This window comes from Dipteris shenzhenensis, chromosome 6 (genome assembly GCF_047967505.1).
Source record: "Dipteris shenzhenensis isolate YYH24624 ecotype China chromosome 6, Dip_SZ_1.0, whole genome shotgun sequence".
Taxonomy (NCBI): Eukaryota; Viridiplantae; Streptophyta; class Polypodiopsida; order Gleicheniales; family Dipteridaceae; genus Dipteris; species Dipteris shenzhenensis.
The window spans coordinates 34,158,149-34,178,286 of NC_141601.1; the positions used below are offsets into that span (position 1 = coordinate 34,158,149).

General features: G+C 39.4%; 1 protein-coding gene across 1 annotated transcript in view; it reads right to left on the reverse strand.

The window, feature by feature from the left end:
* Window positions 1-19,435: 19,435 nt before the first annotated feature.
* LOC147901090 (mitochondrial outer membrane protein porin of 36 kDa-like) overlaps window positions 19,436-20,138 on the reverse strand; it is a 74,884-nt gene continuing 74,181 nt past the window's right edge. The window contains exon 7 of the mRNA XM_087375702.1: window positions 19,436-20,060. Coding sequence (XP_087231828.1) covers window positions 19,754-20,060 — 307 coding nt within the window. The 3' untranslated portion in view covers window positions 19,436-19,753. The remainder of the gene's footprint in view (window positions 20,061-20,138) is intronic.

Sequence of the window (20,138 nt, forward strand, 5' to 3'; positions counted from 1 at the left end):
TATCTCTTTGTGGCATTGTCAGTTGGGACACATGAGCATGACAGGAATGAAAATACTTTCTAGTTTGCAGTATGTTCCCATGTTTAATTTTTTAGATTTTAGCATGTGTGAGCATTGCATGTATGGGAAGCAAACACGGTCTTCACATAAAAAATCTTTGGGCAAGAAGAGGCTTGAACCATTGGAGTTGGTTCACAGTGATGTGTGTGGACCTGTGCCTACTGTCTCATTGGGTGGTGCTTCTTACTTTGCTACTTTCATTGATGATGCTACACGGAAAGTGTGGGCCTATGCTCTTTGGAAGAAGAGTGATGTCTTTGATGCATTTCAAAAGTTCTTAGCATTTGTTGAAAATCAGTCAGGCGATAATGGAGGAGAGTATACCTTTCATGCATTTAAGAATTTTTGTGAGCTACATGGCATCAAGCGGGAGTTGACTACTCCTAAGAATCCTTCTCAGAATGGGGTTTTTGAGAAGATGAATAGAACTATTCAAGAAAGGAATAAAAGCATGCTTTCTAATGCCAGTCTACCTCATGGCTTTTGGACTGAGTCTATCAAGACAGTAGTACATCTTATGAATAGATCACCTAGCAAGGAACTAGATGGGAAAGTGCCAGAAGAGGTTTGGTCAGGCAAGCCACCATCTTATGGGCATCTTCATGTATTTGGCTATGAAGCTTATGTTCATATCCCTAAGGAAAAATGCAACAAGCTTGATCCAAAGTCAAGGAAGAGCATTTTTCTTGGATATGGTGATTCAGGTGAGATGGGATACCAATTGTGGGATCCAGAGGCTAGGAAGATAGTACGCAGCCATGATATTATATTTAATGAGGACAAGATGCACAAGAAGATAGAAAAGACTATTGAGATACACAAAGTGGTGTTTCAAGAGGATGGACAACCACCATATGAGAGGCATGCACAACCTATTCCACATGATGGAGGGCATGGACAACCCATAGATCGTGAGGTGGGAAAGCCACATCTAGGTGGACAACCTCAAGTTATGCAGGAAAATCAGTTGGGACAGCAGGATGCTCATGGTGAGCAAGTGTTGAGACGTTCCACTAGAGTCTACACGACCTCCACAGAGATATGCTCCATCTCTAGATTATCTCATGTTGACAGATTTGGTGAGCCTTGATGCTGACAAGCATAAGTGGGAGAAGGCTATGCAGTCAGAGATGGATTCTTTGATGAAGAATGCTACTTGGGATTACCATGGTCTATTTGCGCAAAGGAAAGGATGCATTGCCATGCAAATGTGTTTACAAGCTGAAGATGTCTCCAGTAGATGCATTGCCTAAGTATAAGGTGAGGTGGGTAGCCAAGGGTTTTAAGCAGGAGAAGGGTATTGACCTTGATGAGATCTTTTCCCCAGTGGTGAAGATGACTACCCTTCATATAGTGCTTGCATTGGTTGCCAGAGAGGACATGGAGCTTGTCCAAATGGATGTAAAAACAACTTTTCTACATGGAGATCTTCATGAGAACATCTATATGTAGCAGCCAGAAGGGTTTGTTGTGCAAGGCAAAGAACAGATGGTATGCAAGCTTCATAAAAGTCTCTATGGGCTAAAGCAAGCTCCTAGGGAGTGGTATCGTAAGTTTGATGCATTTATGCAATCCCAAGGGTACACAAGGAGTAAGACAGATCATTGCCTCTACACAAAATCAGATGGCTGCCTTTTTATTTTGATTTTATATGTTGATGACATGCTTATTACAAGGGCGTTCTGAGACGCCATTTCTCCCTTAGTGGCAATAAATGTTTAAACTCTTTTACGTGTTAATAAATTATAAAGATTAATAAAAGGAATGTGGTTTAGGGCTAGTATGGAATGCATGGTGGTTTTGAGAATTCAGGTGATATTTAGTGAAACAAGAAGCAATCTTTCTCACCACCACTATGTCTCTTTACAACAAGTCATTGTCAGGAGATGTAGTGGTGAGATAGACTCTACTTCTTACCACTAATTTTGTCATCTAAAGTCCAAGAACAACCATGTATTCCACACTAGTGACTGACACATCAGTGCTATAGAAAATTCAAGTCATGTTTGATCTCTCTCTCTCTCTCTCTCTCTCTCTCTCTCTCTCTCTCTCTCTCTCTCTCTCTCTCTCTCTCTCTCTCTCACACACACACACACACACAATGACACATGCCCTAGTATTCTCACACACACACGACACACACTTTCACTACCTTATCAAATGCACACGCACTTTCAATTCCTATAGTATTCTCATTATCCCTATTAAACACATACACACATGCATAAACACACATAGACTCACATGCTTGCACGCATGCATGTGCATGCACACACACACACACATATAGAGAACTTTCATGGTCCATAATGCATACTCAATGCATACAAACAAAAATAATAATAACTAATAGTGAAATTCAATAATTCTCTCTCTCTCTCTCTCTCTCTCTCTCTCTCTCTCTCTCTCTCTCTCTCTCTCTCTCTCTCACACACACACACACACACGTGCATGCTCTTGGTCCTCTTGGTAGAAGCTATTGAGAAGACCCTTTCATGCTGACCAAAATGGCCATCAAGATGTGTATATTATCTATCCAAATACTAGCCAATTTGTGGGGATAGTGGATCTGGGGGATAACAATGCCTCTATAGATCTGGATCTGGGGGCAATCTAAAGCCTCTATACATCTGGATCTCCAAACATGCCACGCTGAAATGCTCACTAGAATCTCCCAAGAAGTGTCCACTCTGGCATGTGTAGGCCTATAAGGGAGGTCGAAAACAATACAGAGCATGAGTCAACTACATGTCATTCAATCAAAAGAGCCCAAGAAGAAGCATGCCTAACATGAAAAACTTGCACATTGGACTATTTGGTATCACACGGTCATTGATTGTACATTTATTCTAACTATTAGTTCCTAACCCTCTAGGTACACACTAGATTTTACTAGATATGGACATCTAGAGATAGGGTAGGATTTGCTATCACTAAATTTGGTTATAGTAAATTCTACCCTATCTTTAGACACCCATATCTTGTAACACCATATTCATAATTTTTAGATTTTTTATCTTATTTTGAGTTTTTTTGTACAACCACCACCTGGACTTCATGGTCACCTAGTATACTCTAAAATGGGTAAATGGGAATACTACATAGGTCACCTCCAATAGCTATTTCCTTTGAAACAAATGGAGGTGTGGGTGGGGAACAAAATGTGAAGGAAAAATATTCCTACTGAAGGTTATGATGGGGAAAGGGGAAGTTTCCCCCAACATGCGGGGGGGCATGGAGTGGTTTAAGGATTTGTGTGATGCGCCTAGATTTTCCCCCACCTTATTTCTCTCTTTCCTCTTTCATTCCCTCCCCCCACATACATTTCCTCCTTGCTCACATATTCTCTCTCCCCTCTTCTTTCTCTCTCTTTTCCTATATTACGAGGGGTTCACGCTGCCCACCTGGACAACCTCTCACAATCGGGTGGGAAGGGAGGTACACTGAGCTGGACCAATAAAAAAAGGGGGCCCGAACTAGATTTCCAGCAGGAGGAGGCCACAACTAAGAGGGCAACTAGATTTCCATGTGTGTGAGACAATTCTATTGGGGATTGTGAACCCCCATAAATTGGCTCAGAGGGGCCCTTCTTACCACTCATCCAATGGGTTTTTTCTCTAAATAATGTTCTTTTTTTTTTTTAAACCTTTCCTGCAAGTGGTGTGTTGAACCACCATGCATTGGGACATCTTTTTAAACCTTTCCTGCAAGTGCTCTGAACCACCACCCACCAGGACATCTTTCAAGATCCCATGGGTGGGCGGGTGGTCTAAACTCTCCCTTAATTAATTACTTTATCAATCAATTAATTTTTCATTAATTATTAATGAATTTCTTAATTGACTATGAATAAATTTCTATTTGTAATTAAGTTCTCACTTAACTACTAATGAATTTCTTAATTCATTACTTATTAATTTCTTGATTAAATGCTGATTCATTTCTTAATTAATTACCAAATGAGTTGTAAATATATATAATGATGTAAATATGATAATTCAAGAGTTGTTGATACTCTGTTGATATCACCATAGAGGTGGTGTAAAGACATGTTGTTTGTTGGTGCATAGGATATCTTCTCTTATGCTTGTGCATTTCTTTCAAAGTTGTCACAAACTCTGGTAAGGGCTTATCACATTTTCTTCCACAAAATCTACAAGGTAAAAGGCATTGCTCAACTTCTTCCATATCTATAGTTATAGTATATCTAACAAATCTAGATCATTTATAGTTATAGTTATAGTATATCTAACAAATCTAAATCGTCTTGATTTATATTATCATGGCAAATATAAATCTAAGTATTCTATGCTCAATAATTTTTATTTCTCTTTTAGATGTTCCACAAGAGTTGGATAAAAGATCCATTTGACTTGATTATCTCCATATTTTTACATGATTATTTTGGGTATTTTTGCATCATACTTCTAATATGAGAAATGAAGGCTTGCAAGCCTTTTATTTCATGTATGTCAAGTGTTTTGTTTTTTGTGAGAACAAATCTAGCTTCTACCAACATTGTTATTTTTTATAATAAAGTGCATGGCTGACTCCATAAATCATCTCCATCTCCTAAGTAGTGCTTCCACTGCATCACTGGAGTCTTGTCGTGCATGCTAAACTTGAAGTAATATGGATTCATGTGACCTAATAATTCATCATATCCTTATCTCAAATGCTTCCATTGCATCACTGGAGTGTTGTCATGCATCTTAATTCTAAAGTAATGTGGATTTGTGTGACCTATTCGTGTAGCATCTCCTTGTTTCAAATGTGACTCTATGATTTTCCTCTAGTCTAACATCCTCTCCAAGATAACGAGTTTTGATTCTTCATTTTGAGCACCACCAAAGTTTTGCTACCATATCCTCCATAGTCAAAAGTCCCTTGACTTCAACTCTCCAGATGTAACATTAAATATTTGATCTATGTCTTTGTGAGTGTGACCGACAATAAGAAAACCCATTTCCACATCTTCAAATATTTTCAAGGTAACCAACATAGAGGCACAAACAAATATGTATCTATGATTGTTTGCTCTCCAACAATTATCAGTGCAAGATGCGAGGTAAACATCCACGTGCATCCTTGACTTTTCATATTGCCTTCATGGTGGTGGATGTTGCCACTTGGTTACTCATGTTCATACAAACTATCAATCCATGCATCATTAAAGAGTCGATATTAATGTACTAATACTTGCCACAAGTGAGATTTAAGCCCATGTTTACCCTCCAATGGAGGTGGGGTGTGCTTGTACTTTGGCAAGGTTTTTCTTCTTATCCATTCCATCAATGGTGATCCACATGGACTTATTCATGTTTGACGTATCTTCCTCCCTCCAATAAGCATACAACTTTCTTGCATCATGCACATGATGTGAATGGATTGCCTATCGTGGTATATACTTTCCTCAAATTTGGTCACATTTTCTAGCATTTTGGCATCCATTGCTTTGATGTTGTTTTCACATTGCAAAATTGTCCACACCTAAATTTGTAAATAGTAGAACTTGAAATTTTTCTTTCTTGTCTTTCTTGTAAAGTTTTATTTAATAATCTTTAGCACAACCTTCTCTGACATTTCTAGAGGAAGATGACATTGGCACACTATACTTCTGTCAGGCATGGTATGACAAAGATGAGGTTGTGGCAATGCATTGTCTTTAAATATTTTCTTTAAAGCCATGGATGCATTCACCGTGTTTCTTTGTCCTTTTAACTTTCATACATTTACATGAACTTTACAAATCACTCTGCTTTGACCTCATCCCTAATATACCAGTAGGTCCCATGGGATAACCTAGTTAGACTTGATTGCAAAGGGCTATCCCATCAATCATTGACATCGATCAAGGTTTGTATAGTGTTGTTTTTAAGTTTTCTTGAGATTTTTAAAGGTAGAAATAAAATTCCAAAAGAAGATTATGTCTATTTTGTTCCTTTCTTGCTCCAAATACCCATATGTATAGCCTCACAATCAATTTTTGTAACTCAAAGTTTTTTACAACAAACTTTCATGATAGTTTCTTGTATATTCTATTCTGGCAGCATTACATGCCTCTTAGGTTCTAGAATTGGTGCCATGATTTGTCACCTCTTAATACTTACATTCTTTTTTAGCACAATACCAACTTTCATTTCCCAACTGGTGAGACTATTTCCTATTGAATGCATTTATGTTGCATCTTCATCTATAAATTCAAATGTTGTGTGGCCTTGAGACCTATTTGATCCGTTGTAATATCTTGGAAATAGAAATTGAAATATTGTAGACAAGCTCATTGAAGTCAATTGAATGCCAAAAACAAATGATTGAGTTTGTGGTTGAATTGATTCTATTATAGCTTTTAGAAATGCCATCTGTATCCTCCTTTCTAGTGCTAACATCATGAGACTAGCATCACAAATAGGTTATATCCTCCACTCCAATATAAACTTCATGGCCAATGTCACTAATATCATCAATCCTCCCACAAAGGGCATCTATGTCCTTCGCTCTAGTAAGAACTTCATGGCCAATGTCCTCAACATCATCAATCTTATTATTGCATCAATCATCCAATAAAAGGTATCTATATACTGCAATTCCAAGAACTTCATGGCCAATGTCACTAAATTTATCACGCATGGAATGAAGGAGGAAAAAGTTGAAGTCCTCTTATATAGCTATATATTTTAGGTATTTTGTAGAAAAAAGAACAAACTAATCCATGCATTAAAGCTCCCCCTCCTCCTCCATTAATCGCCACTACTACTCCTCTGTTTGCCTCCCCTCTTCCACTACACTGCCTCCCTCCTCCTTGGCATCCTCTTCCTTCCCTCATCCTCTCCCTTTCTCTCCCATCATTCAAGAGATAGCATACAATAATAATTGTATTATTATATAGTGCTCTTTTTAAAATTGTGTTATTATTATGTAGTAGTTTTAACAAAATGGATATTATTGTTTTTATTTAAATAATCTTTATTTATTATTATTATTTAGTATTATCATTAAAAATACTATTATGAGGAATAACATAATGTAATAATAAGATTATTATTATTATTAAAACAAAAATATTATATCATCGTAGTTTCGCATAAATAAAGGCGTAAGTGTTTATTTATATTAATATATGCTAAAATAGGTTTGTATTTATACTAATATAATTTAACTACAAGGAATTTATACCATTTTTTTACTTTTACTATCATTATTATATTGAAAGTAGGCTTGTGATTGGACATTCAATGGTACGTTCATAGGTTTCGACCTAAAGATTTTGACAATGCTTACGAGCTCCTCCTCCCCCCTCCCTCCTACTCCTCCATCCTCCCTCCCTCCTCCTCCATGCCTACTCCTCCTCTTCGACCACATGATAGAACTGTGGCGCAAGATAGAGCAACTCTCCTATGATCTCCATTCGGCCCAGAGCCATTCGGGATCATCTGGGACTCCAAATAGGCCCTGCAACCCGAGAGTGGGTTGCCCCAAGAAATGCTGCATCTATCCTCAGTGCGGTCAGTCATGGAATGCCTTCCTACACTTGCATGTAGCCTAGTTGGCAGTGTGCCAACTCTATTCGAAGCCGTCCAACCATCAGGCTACATATGGCCCCCATCTGGTGTCCAAACTAGGACCTACTAGATAACCGAGCTACTCAAATGCCTTCTCCTCATATGGGGGGGCTTATAAGTAGAGTTAGCCGGTTCCCGCGTAGTTACATGAGAGTGGAGCATTGATATCTAGCACCTCCCCTCAATGTCCACCCACAAGTGAACTTACTTTTTCGGCCCAATGCCAAGTTGATGAAGATGCCTCTCCAGCAAGTCTCTTCCCAAGAGCCTTCGTGAAGATATCCGCAGCATTGTCTGTAGTCGAACAGTACACCAAGTCGACCTCTCCATCCATGATGAGCTCACATACAAAGTGATATTGAATCTCAATGTGTTTTGTGTGAGTGTGGAACACAGGGTTCTTTGTAATTGCCATGCAACTCTGATTGTCACATGATAACTGCATAGGCTTGTTCTGCACTGCACCCATGTCCCCTAAAATCCTCCTCAACCATACTGCCTCACAAGAAGCAAAACATGATGATTTATACTCAGCCTCGGTAGAAGAAAGAGCAACTGTGGGTTGCTTGTTGCTGACCCATGACACAACTCCAGATCCAAGTGAGAAACAGTAACCTATCACTGATCTCCTGCTGTCCACGTCTCTTGCCCAATCTGAGTCATAGAATCCGGTCAAGATGTTGCCCTTGGTATAGGTGATGCCATAATCAAGTGTGCCTTTGATGTATTTCAGCAGCTACATCCCTACCCTCCAATGGTTCTCCTGGGGCTTATTGGAAAACCTGCTTAGTACACCAGTCGCAAAGCTGATGTCCGACCGTGTGTTGCATAAGTAAATCAAATTGCCCACAAGCCTTATGTACTTCGCTTCGTCCACCAGTGGTGATGAATCCTCGTTTGAGAGCTTCACGTCAACCTCCATAGGGGTACCAACTATCTTGCACTCAACCATGCCAAATGACTTCAGTATCTCTCTAGCATACTTGAGCTGTGAAATGAAGATCTGTTTTAGCTCTTCAAGCCCCAAACAAAAATGCATCTGTGTCATTTCAAACTCTCTTCCTAGCAGTTGTTTTGTCTGCGAGATCTTTTCTTCATGGTTCCCTGTTGTGACAAGGTCGTCCACATAAAGGACCATGATCATACACCTACCTCCTACGCTGTAGATATACAAATTTACATCAGATGGGCTCCTCCTGAACCCATTTTAAAGTAGGCATCAATCCACTGGTACCACGCTCGTGGGGCCTATTTTAGCCTATAAAGTGCCTTCTTCAGCTTTATAGACTTTACCTTCTGAACCGGGGATCACAAAACCTGGTGGTTGTTCCACGTATACCTCCTTCTTGAGATCTCCATTCAGAAAGGCAGATTTTACATCCATCTGAAACACGGGCCAAATTTCCTATGCTGCTAAAGCCAAAACACTGTGAATTGTGGTTAGTCGAGCTATGGAAGCAAAAGTATCCTGATAATCAAAACCATGTACCTGTGTGAATCCTTTTGCCATTAATGTTTTTCTACATTTACATGAAGAGTTTGTAGATCGAGAGTATAAATTGAACAAGGAAAAAGCCAAGATGTAGGTAAAACGGCTGACAAGAGTTGGGCCATTAGATGGATGAAATCGGACCATCAACAAAGCATGTATGAGCGAAGATGCCCATCTGCATGCAGGTTGACCTATGCAGAGGTAAATTCAAATGCACTAAGCACAATGCAACTTGAAGCCCACCACTATAATTTTAAGTTCTCCTATGACATTGGTTTATCAAAGGATGCTTTGAATCATGTCATTGTCAATGGTATTGATATAGAAAAATTTAAGGCGATGGATAGTGATACTTGAGAGAACCCCTGTGTGTTGTTCTTTGATGAGTTATAGGTCTTACAATGTCAGGGACGGTTAAGCTTATATAATGAGCTTTACGATCTTACTTATGCCATGGATTGTGCAACTTATTCAAGTTGTGATACAAGATCCTATGGCACAACAAGAAAGAGCAACATTGGTCTTCTTATCACAACGCACAACGGGATGCATTGTTTGTCAATTTGGTACATACATTCATGGGATTGATTGGAAACATGTTGCATGGTATGGTGTTGTGCCATGAGTATAATTATGTATGTGGCATCGGCATTCATACCTTGCAACCCATGATGGTTGCGTTTGTACATAGGGGTGATGGTCCTCCATTCAAAGTTCCCCAAATGATTCTTGAAACTTTTTCCAAGAGAAAGAAACATTTAAAGTAGAATAATCTTGTTTGGATTATCGAAAGGAAAAGCATCCTTTCTTGATAAAAGACACGGTAGAAGCATACTTTATGAAAGGCTAGAATGTGGCATTATTTGGAATAGGGTTTAGCTCTAGAGGTTGTACTGCGAAAGAGTAATGATGTGATTATCATTGTACTTATCCAACATGCCTTCGAACTTGTACTTGGTCTTGTACACCCACTTGGTGCCGATTACCTTGCATTTTGGTGGTCGATCCACAAGGTCCCAAGTGTTGTTCTTCATTATGGAGCCATACTCCGATTGCATAGCCTCCATCCACCTATCATCACCCTGTGCCTCTTCAAGACACAGGTTCTTCAGCACGGATCACCTCTATCATCAAAGCGTGGTTGACCAAGTGTTCTTGCGCCCTCCTTTGCTCCTCTAATCTCTTGGACCAGCATTGTTTGAATGGTTCCTCCTCAATGGCAAGAGGTTCTCTGCCATCCAAAGGCTACTTTACCCACTTCAAGAATGGTTGTTGCCGTAGTGGTTCTGCAGGCTCTTCTTCCTCTTCTTTATCTTGAATCCTCCCAAGCACCATTGGGGGAGTTCGGTCTGCTGTTGGTGGCTATACTGGATGGATATCCTGGTCCTGGTTGTCTGGGAAGGAAGCATCCTCCTCCAATTGATGCAGCTGCTCTGAGAAGACCACATCACGGCTTACTATTACCTTCTTGGTAATAGGGTTATAGAGACGGTAACCTTTCGCCTCTTCACTATAGCCCAAGAAAATACATTTTCGGCTACATCCAAAAACTTTGAAATGTGTAGTTGAAGGTTTCTTATGAGAAAAGGCTTGCAGTGGAGTCATCCCATTCACAGCCTTCGTGTAGCTACGATTCAAAATGTAAACTGACGTGCTATATGCTTCAGCCCAGAAAGTCTTTGGCAAATCTTTCCCTTTCATCATACTCCTGCCCAGTTCGCAAATGACGCGCATCTTGCGCTCTGCTACATTTTGTTGTGGTGTATGTGGTGGGGGTTTCTGCCTCTTGATCCTGTGACTTTTGTAGTAACTTTTGAATTCACTTGATGTGAACTCACCACCTCTGTCTGATCTCAATTTCTTCACCTTCCTCCCTGTTTCTTTCTCGACTATTACATGCCATTCTTTGAACTTACTAAAAGCCTCATCTTTAGTCTTTAGGAAGTATATCCATATCCTTCTACTATAGTCGTCGATCAGCGTCATGAAGTAGTAGGAACCACCCAAAGCTTCTGTCTCCATCTTTCCGCAGAGGTCCGTCTGAATGAGCTCTAGAGGAGCCTTTGCCCTGCTGGCCTCTTTAGGAAAGGGCTGCCAATGCTGCTTGCCCATCATGCAAGCTTCACATACATCGAGTAGATCTGTAATTTCTGGTAGGTCTGCAATCATTCCACTTTTATGCATCTCGTTTAAAGAACTAAGGTTTAGATGACCAAACCTCTCATGCCACAGCTTAGTGTTGCTCACATCAGCTCAAGCACTGAAAGCTGAGAGTTCGTAGATGTTGTTGCGCCATGTACCTTTACCAACGACCTTCCCTTGAAGATCCAAAATCTGTGCGCCATTGTTATCGAATTGAACTTTGAGGTCCCAATCCATGATCACAAAAATGGACAACAAGTTCCTCTTGATATCTAGCACGTAAAGAACATCGGACAACTATTTTACAACTCCATCTGACTTGAGAGCAATCGTACCTTTTCCTTTTGCTGGACATTTTGCATCATTGCCAACTGCTACTAGGATGTCATTCCCTACCGGATGTAGAGAGGTATACCAATCCTTCCGACTGGTCATGTGGCGCGATGCACCACTGTCAATAATCCAAGGTTCATATGTAGGTACATGAACTGCCTCCGTGCAAATCTCCTCAATTGCTATGAATAGCTCTAGTGGTACTGCCTGTGCGCTGTTGCTGGACTCTTTCTTTACTCCGTTCTTCTCATCTGTAATCTTCTTCCGGCACTCATTCTACTCATGCCCTGCCTTGTTGCAATAGAAGCAGTTGATCTTCTTCTTTCTCTTTTTAACATCAGAAGAAGATGGGTTACCAGAGTCCTTACCTTTACCTTTCTTTGATCTAGCCCAGAAAGCCGAATCTTTTCTAGTCCTCGTCTTTTGACACATCTCCTCCTCCAGAAGCATTGCGCTGAAATCCTCAAAGTTGAGGGGCGAATTTCTGTTCTGCATATTCAGTGCCATAACAAGACCGTCGTACTTTGGTGGGAGAATCCATATGCACCTTCGTTCTAGATTCTCGCTGGTGATGGTGATGCCAATCACAGTCATCTAATTGCGCAAATTCTTCACCCTAGTGATGAACTTCTCTACCATTTGAGACTCAAACAGTTTCTCGTTTGCGAGTTGAGTCTCTAGATTCTGAATCCGCGTCTGATTCGTGGTCTCGTACTGATTTTTTAAGACCATCCATGCCTTCTCCGCTGTGGTGACATCTTGAATTAAGGCCATGACAAAATCACTTACACTGCAGAAAATAGAACGCAACGCATCTGCATTTCTTCTTGTTCTCATTCGCAGTTGGTACTATCTGTTGTGCTACATTGGTCGGATTCGGTCTCAGAACCGGCTTCCTGTCCACCCCAGTAGTAGTATCCCAAAGCTCGTATGCGCTTAGGATGGTCTTCATCTTGAACGTCCAGAGTGGATAGTTAGAGCCGTCCAACTTTTTGCTTTCATCGAACGGTGGGTTTCGTAGTCTTGCGGGCTGGGCCATCTCTCACAATCTGCTCGCAAACAAAAACACACCACCAAATCTTCTTGCTAGAGTCCAAGCTTTAATACCATGTAAGAAAATAATATGTTTGTGCTCAACAGATAACAGGATCTCGTATGCAAGAGAGAAAAGCAGATAGTATGAAGAATCAAAATTTTTTATTACTGTAAAATTGATACAATAGATGGCGCTACCGCCCAGTCGTGCGCTCCTGTGTGAGAAGCTTCGATGGCATGCTAGAAACAGTAGAAGATGGACGCTGGATGCTAAGGAATTAGGGTTTCTGTAGCCACTGATGAATATGGGCTTCACGGGCTTGCTCTTATATAGTCACCAGTCGTAGTCGGTTAGACCCAATTGGGTGACCGACCCAGTTTGCCCAAAACGGCTAACTGGGGTTCGACGGTCTCGAAATAGGCCACCGACCACATGATAGGACCGTGGCACAAAATAGAGCAATCTCCTACTGTCTCCGTTCGGCCCAGAGCCATCCGGGATCATCTGGAACTCCAAATAGGCCCCGCAACCCGAGAGTGGGCTGCCTCGGGAAATACTCCATCTACCCTCAATGCAGTCAGTCATGGGATGCCTTCCCGCACTTGCATGTAGCCTAGTTGGCAGTGTGCCAACTCTATTTGAAGCCGTCCAACCATCAGGCCACACATGGCTTCCATCCAGTGTCCAAACCAGGACCTACCGGATAACCAAGCTACTCAAATGCCTTCTCCTCATATGGAGGGGCTTACAAGTAGAGTTAGCTGGTTCCCGCATAGTTACACGAGAGTGCAGCATTGATATCTAACAAAACAGGTGTGATTTATATTAATATAATTTACCATAGTATTTCCCCTTATAATTTACCATAGTATTTCCAAGGAGAAGAAATACATTGATCATGGTTGGTATATGGTGTCAAAGCCAACATATTGTCACCTTGCTATCACTTGGTTGAAAGTGCAAGTTCCAAACTTAACATCCGGGCAGTTGGAAGTGTTGGTTGAGGTTAGATGTGACTCGAGATAAGTTCATGAAAGCATATGTAAAGATAACATGAAAGGCTAGCATGGACTAAAGTTGCAAATAATTGAGAAGATATATGTCTTGCAATAAATGTCAAATTCACCATGATATCCATATATAGGTGAAGCCTTATGTTCTTTGAAGTCTACATGGGATGCATTGCCAGATATCGAGGGTGGTGGTTCACTTAGAGCATTTACTAAAGGTTCTATAGAACCTTTACCTTTTTCTACAACTCTCAAAGTATAGGTGCAAATTGCATTGGGCAAGGAAAAGAAAAAGACACCATCCAAGTTAACCACTCATTTGCAAGCCATTGCTACAGCTATAAAAAGGAGGAAAAAGATCCTCCACCTCAACAAGCGGACCAAACTGTAACCCAATTACAAGAAGGTGGGAGGTTGGACTGTGATGTGATGATTGTAAGGATGAAGAAGCTACAAAAACCATAGTTATAGAATTGCTTATTGTTGTAGATGTTTTTGTAACCACAGACCTACACTCTACTAGTGATGAGAGGTACATATATGGAACCTCATCATATTATGTGCTAATAGTTCATATCAAAATCCAACTTCTATGTTTACCAAGCAAAGAAAGCTTGATGCAAGAGAGTGTCAAGCCTCTGATTCAAGAGCTCCATTTGCTTGCCTAGTTAAATAAATAATGGATGAATACAAAGATGGCCCACGAATCCATTTTATTTCTAGCTTCAAAGTGGCATATGAAATGGCTCTAGTTTTCCTTCTTGAAGATACAAATTTATGTGCAATCCATGCCAAGAGGGTTATGAGCCTAGAGATGCACCTTGCAAGGATGAGAAGAGGCGATCCATCTTTCAGGCCAAAGTGATCTGGTTATAAAAACTTCGATAATATAAAGTTTTGTTGATCATGCTCAAGTTTCTTGTACTAAGATTATTTTCATTACATCTGATTTCATGTGGTGAAATTGTGGATAATAATTGATTTTTTTATTAAAAAATATGTGGAACATGTTTGGCACGTGCCAAGCCCCTAAGATTTCAAGAGCGCCATTATCATATACAGGGATTACATATACATTGTATTTCATGATGAAAAAATCTCCCAATGTATTGTAGATGTCTGCATTGCATATGAGTCTAATAAGATATCATTTGAGACACCTGAATATGAGGTAGATAAGAGGCCAAAAACCATAAGGATAATGTCTATTATTTGGTGGAGATCGTCAGAAACTATGTTGATAAGATAGTAAATGTGGAAGTCATTAAGTGGTGAATGCTTCTTTGGAAAGAAGAACAAGCAAAGGAGCCTCAAAGAAATTGTCAACCTAGCAGTGAAGAATGAAGTGCATATTGGATTCAGATTTCTGGTACATAATTCAGTTGTATGCCTAAATTCAATGATGAAGATGAAGCGAGCTGACTCGAGGAAAAAAAGTCATGGAGAACTCAGCATCTCGCATATTTACTTGACTACATGTTTCCAGGAAACCCATGAATAGGACATGAACATTTGTGAAAATTAAATGTTGACAAGGGCGTTTCATAAGGCTTTTGAACTAGATATCATCTATCTATGATTCCCAATTGTTGGCTACAACACATTTTGCAAGATACATGAACGGATGCTCCTTATTGAAAGTTATCCAAATTTTCAATGACAATGATGCTCACTCTTGGAGGCTTATCCATTCTTATGCTATAGGGACTTCTATAGGCTTAGTTTGATATAAGGTGATGCTCATAGTTGGAGTCTTATTCAATTGGGACCCGTGGTCATCTCTAATAGAGTGTTGTCGAAAATCTTCTTAGAATATTTACTCACACCAAGTAAAGAGCTTACACAAGTTGAAGCCTACCCTTCACAAGAAAAGTGAACTCTAAGTGGCTTTTTTAATGCTAGAAAGCTTGCTTTCACATGTGTTGATGACTTTGATTGATTGAAGAAAATTGGAAAAAGCTCCAAAAAAAATTTGATAAGAGTGTGTGATTCAGATACATCAGTATGGTTGCCAGCTTTAGATCATCCCAATATGCATATTCATGTGCTAACTTCCATAAGTCTTTCAAATCATAATTGCCACTTGTTGATGAATAAATAAAACTGTTCTCTTTACCATGAGAACTCTCCTCTCGATTTGATAATTGTTCGATATAGGAAAGAGTGAAATCCCTTGACATGTCAAATGCATGTGCTTGCTAATAGCAAGGCTTTCGTTATGTTATTGTTGAAAATTCATTGATGATTGAACTGCTTAATTCATCTTGGATTTCCTTGATTGTTTTATGATGAACATTTGACACTTTTGCATAACAGTGAATGATGAATAAACTATTTGCAGAGCAAAAACAATGTCTATAGGCTCTTGCCTTGATATCGATCTACTGTTGATTAAAGTTTCCACTTTAATGAAAACATAACTTGCCTTCATTTGATTGCCATTGGATTGTCGAATGCCCTAAATGGAAAGAAGTTTCAATTTTCACAAGTTTTCTTGAAATGAACTTAGCTTGAAACGATATCATAAATAGTATCGAAAGATGAAGCTCAACTAGGCATAAGTAATGACTTCAAAAATTGCTAAATGGCCTCAAAATGATGCCAATAACTTTTTCTGATAGTTAAGGTTTAATCTAATTCTAGTTTAGATACAAAATGAGCAAAACATAGTATTTAGAATTTTAAGGCTTTAGTAAAGTGCAATTTCAGAACTCGACTACATAAAAGTCCAAACTTTTAAATATCATAGTTCCATGGTTTCCTATCTTAGAAAACACATAATGCTTGCTTACTTGACATATAGAGTAATCATACTCCCATTATTATATGTTCATATCTTTCAAAACAAATATTGCGTGAAGCCAAAAATGGCATGCAAGAATAATTAAGCCAAATACTTTACAAAAAAACTTGTGTAGAATAATTTTGATCATTTGGCATATGAGAAGATAAGAGTTCGCTCAGAGAGGAGGTGTACACATACACCATGGTGATAAATATTCTATATCCTTGGAAAAAACTAAAAAGTTTCTTTATTTCAAAATTGTCTTTGCATATATCAAACTCTATCTACTTTACATTCTCTTCTTAATTGGAACGATTTTTCTCAACATCGTTTTCTTGACTTCCTGTTGTAGTCTAGTCATCCAAATTTGTGTTGCAGCTTCGCTATCTGGTACTACCTTTGGTTTTTTTGTTGGTAATAGATTTGATTCACTGGCGGGTACTACATTTGGTTTCGTTCCTTTTACACCTTCACTTCCTTATCCCTTGAAAATGACCTACCTTTGGGACTTCATGCCCTACATTTGGGCCTCCCTCGACTATCCTTTGCCTTCCACTGCTTTAGTTGCTGCTACCTTTCCTTATGTGAAGTGGAACCTCAATGGTCCCTTTTGACCATTCATTGTGCATTGTTTTGGATGTGTGCCTCTACAATAGAGCTACCATCCATGGATTCACTACATGTAGAGTTACCATCCAAACAATATATTTGTTGGCTTGTTTGCCTCCAATAGTGACAACCATAGCAACTTCATGAATTGCAAAGCAAAATTAGATTCTTTAGTGTGGCGTAGCTCTTTTAAGACCAACACTTCAACCATCCACTCATCCTTGAGCCACAGATCAATAATATTCAGTATATAATGAAAATGACTACGACATCCATAAAAAAAGAAATCAAGACTTTAGCTCAAACTAATGCCAATAATCTAAGAAAGAAGCTATTTTGGAGCTTATGATAATATGAAGGTCATGCAAAGAAGCTTGTGTCAATATCAAGGCAAAAAACCAATGCCAAGAATAGGCTAATGTCAATAAGAAGCTATTTTGAAGCTTATGATAATTCAAGGTCAAGCAAAGAAGCTTGTGTCAAGATCAAGGCAACAAGCCAATGCCAAGCATAGCTTGATGTCAATAAATAAGTTTGATCACAAACACAAATCAATTCCCTGAAAGAAAATATATATGTACTTTCCCATGCAATTTATAGAATGCATCAAATGTAAACCAATCATCTAGAGTTATGTTTCAACACAAATAACAATGCCACCACTCTTCTTCAACAAAAAACTTCAACCAAGTCGTTAGTATTGACAATGGAAAGTGTGTAATTAATCATCATATAGAATATGATGACGTTGACAAATGAGACGAATATTCTATAAGTTATGGCAAAATAGGTAACATGAAAGTCAATGACTCTAGGATTTAGCAAAGATATGCAATAGTAAATATCGCACATTTTATTTCATTGATAAAATTGTAGATGCAATCCATCATCAACTTTAGTCCAGGCCACTTAACTATGCAATGCAAAGAGATTCAAATGCCAATCAAATGATTAAAGATATTTTCAACAATCAACAATGTAACGTGACAAGAAACAATATGTGCCAACAAATCTCATGACATTTTTCACTCTGCAAAAACTCACATCAATTCTATCCCCTTATAATATTTCTTTAAGAGGTCACTTGCATCGTAATTGCATGTGGGAGACTATCCTCCCTCTATTACAATTAGCATGGACAAGTGCTATCCAAACATATCGCTGCCCTCGTGATTTCAAATAGATGTGCAAGAATCAAAACATCATCCCTATCAAACCCATTCCATTCCTTCTATCATGTGAGTCGATTTCCAAAGAGCGCCAACATATAATATTATAAGACATACTAATGAGAAAAATAGAGGGGATTCATTTGTGTGTATTTTTAAGTTGGCCTAGAATCTCTACTTAAGAAAACTTGAATCTCTAAGTCAATGGTGCTCGAGCCAATGGCCTTATTATGAGCTTGATTGCAAGAAATGTACTCCGATAGAGATGTATAATTTAGCAATCCCCACCCTCTTGCCAAAGTGAATGTCTAGCCATGGAGTCACCTTTTTTACTATTGAAGAACATGACCTCTCTCTCCAACACTAGCCTTCACGTGACGGCTACACAAAATACATGTACTTCCTCCAAATGTTGTATCATATGTCCAAGATCAGCGGCACATCTAAATATAGCTAGGGACTGTAGTATATACTCCGGATGAATTGGGAGAGACACGAGCAATACATCTACATATAGCAAGGGACTGCAGTAGATACTAGAATGAGCGAGAGAAGCGAATATGATGTAATTCTCCTTTCGTAGGGCTTATTCCATGGTTCAAACATGCAGATATAATAACATTGGTAAGCCTAGCTATTCCTACCACAGAGGTAACCAGCTTTGTTGGTTGTACCCCTATGGATCATTTGTCTATAGGTTCCCGCGTCAGCTCTAATGGGCTAACTAGCTGACGTTTAGGTGCCTACTACCTACCTCATGGTGTAAAGGGTTCCACAAAATGACCTCTTCAATGTCCTACACTTGATATTTAATCCCTGACATGAGAGTTGACAACGCAAATGGCATTAAGGTTGCACTACTGCACTTGTCCTGGATTGTGGGAATTCAGTTTGATCCATCTGATAATTATGTACAATATCACCTTCTAAGCGCGAGTGCTATCCATACATCACATGCTGCAACCCGTCATACTGGACAAGGTTCCAGAATGACACAGTCGACAGTAGCCATAAAATAACAAGTGTGATTCTTACGACAACGAGAATCAGCATATCGCATAAGAAATGTGCTGCAGCACTGCATATCCATCCCTACATCCTCATTCTCAGATCTTGAAATTCTAAATATTCTCGAGAGCAAAATATTTAACTCTTAAGCACCACAAAAATATTGCTACTTTTCATTCAAAAGCGAATAAAATCAAACAATCAAAACTTCACAACACACCCGATGATCTGATACTCAATCGATTTATTAGTTTATTAGGATCAAACGTGCTCAAAACCTAGAGCAAGAATGTAAAACCACTTCACCTCTTCTAGCCAAGGACCAGTGGAATAGCACGAAGGGGCTTGTTGCATTCACCTAACTCTACTAGCAGTGCTGAGATAGCAAGTCAAAAGAACACCTACCAAAATTTCCTCTGCAAAAAAACTGATTCTCACCTTCTTCCACAGTGATAATAATAAAAGTCCATCATGAACAAATTAGGGAGAGAAAATAGCACTGTCTCACGTGTGATTTAGAGGAACTAGAGATGACTCGTTTAGGTCCTCAGGGTTTCAAAGCCAATGCCAACCCCACCTTAGGTTGCCTGTCCAAGGCCTTGGTATCCACCTCGGTTGAGATGGTGACTGTTGACTTCGGCCTGAACTCATGCTGCAAAAGAGCCCCCAGTTTACCGTGGTTGTTCAATCGACTTTTCACAGTAGTCAGGGGATCAAGTGCATAAGCACTTCCAACTGTGAATGTATTGTCATTGCTTGAGAACTTATGGGAAATCTCTGCAGCAACTGTCGTCTTTGTATCAGCACTGATATTATGCAAGTAAGATGCCTTAAGGGTGTCACCCTTGTCCAACCTGCATGAGAAAAGCTCGACACTTTCCATGGTCAGGACTGTTCTCATAGACCAAGAGCTTCAGAATATGTCCAGACAA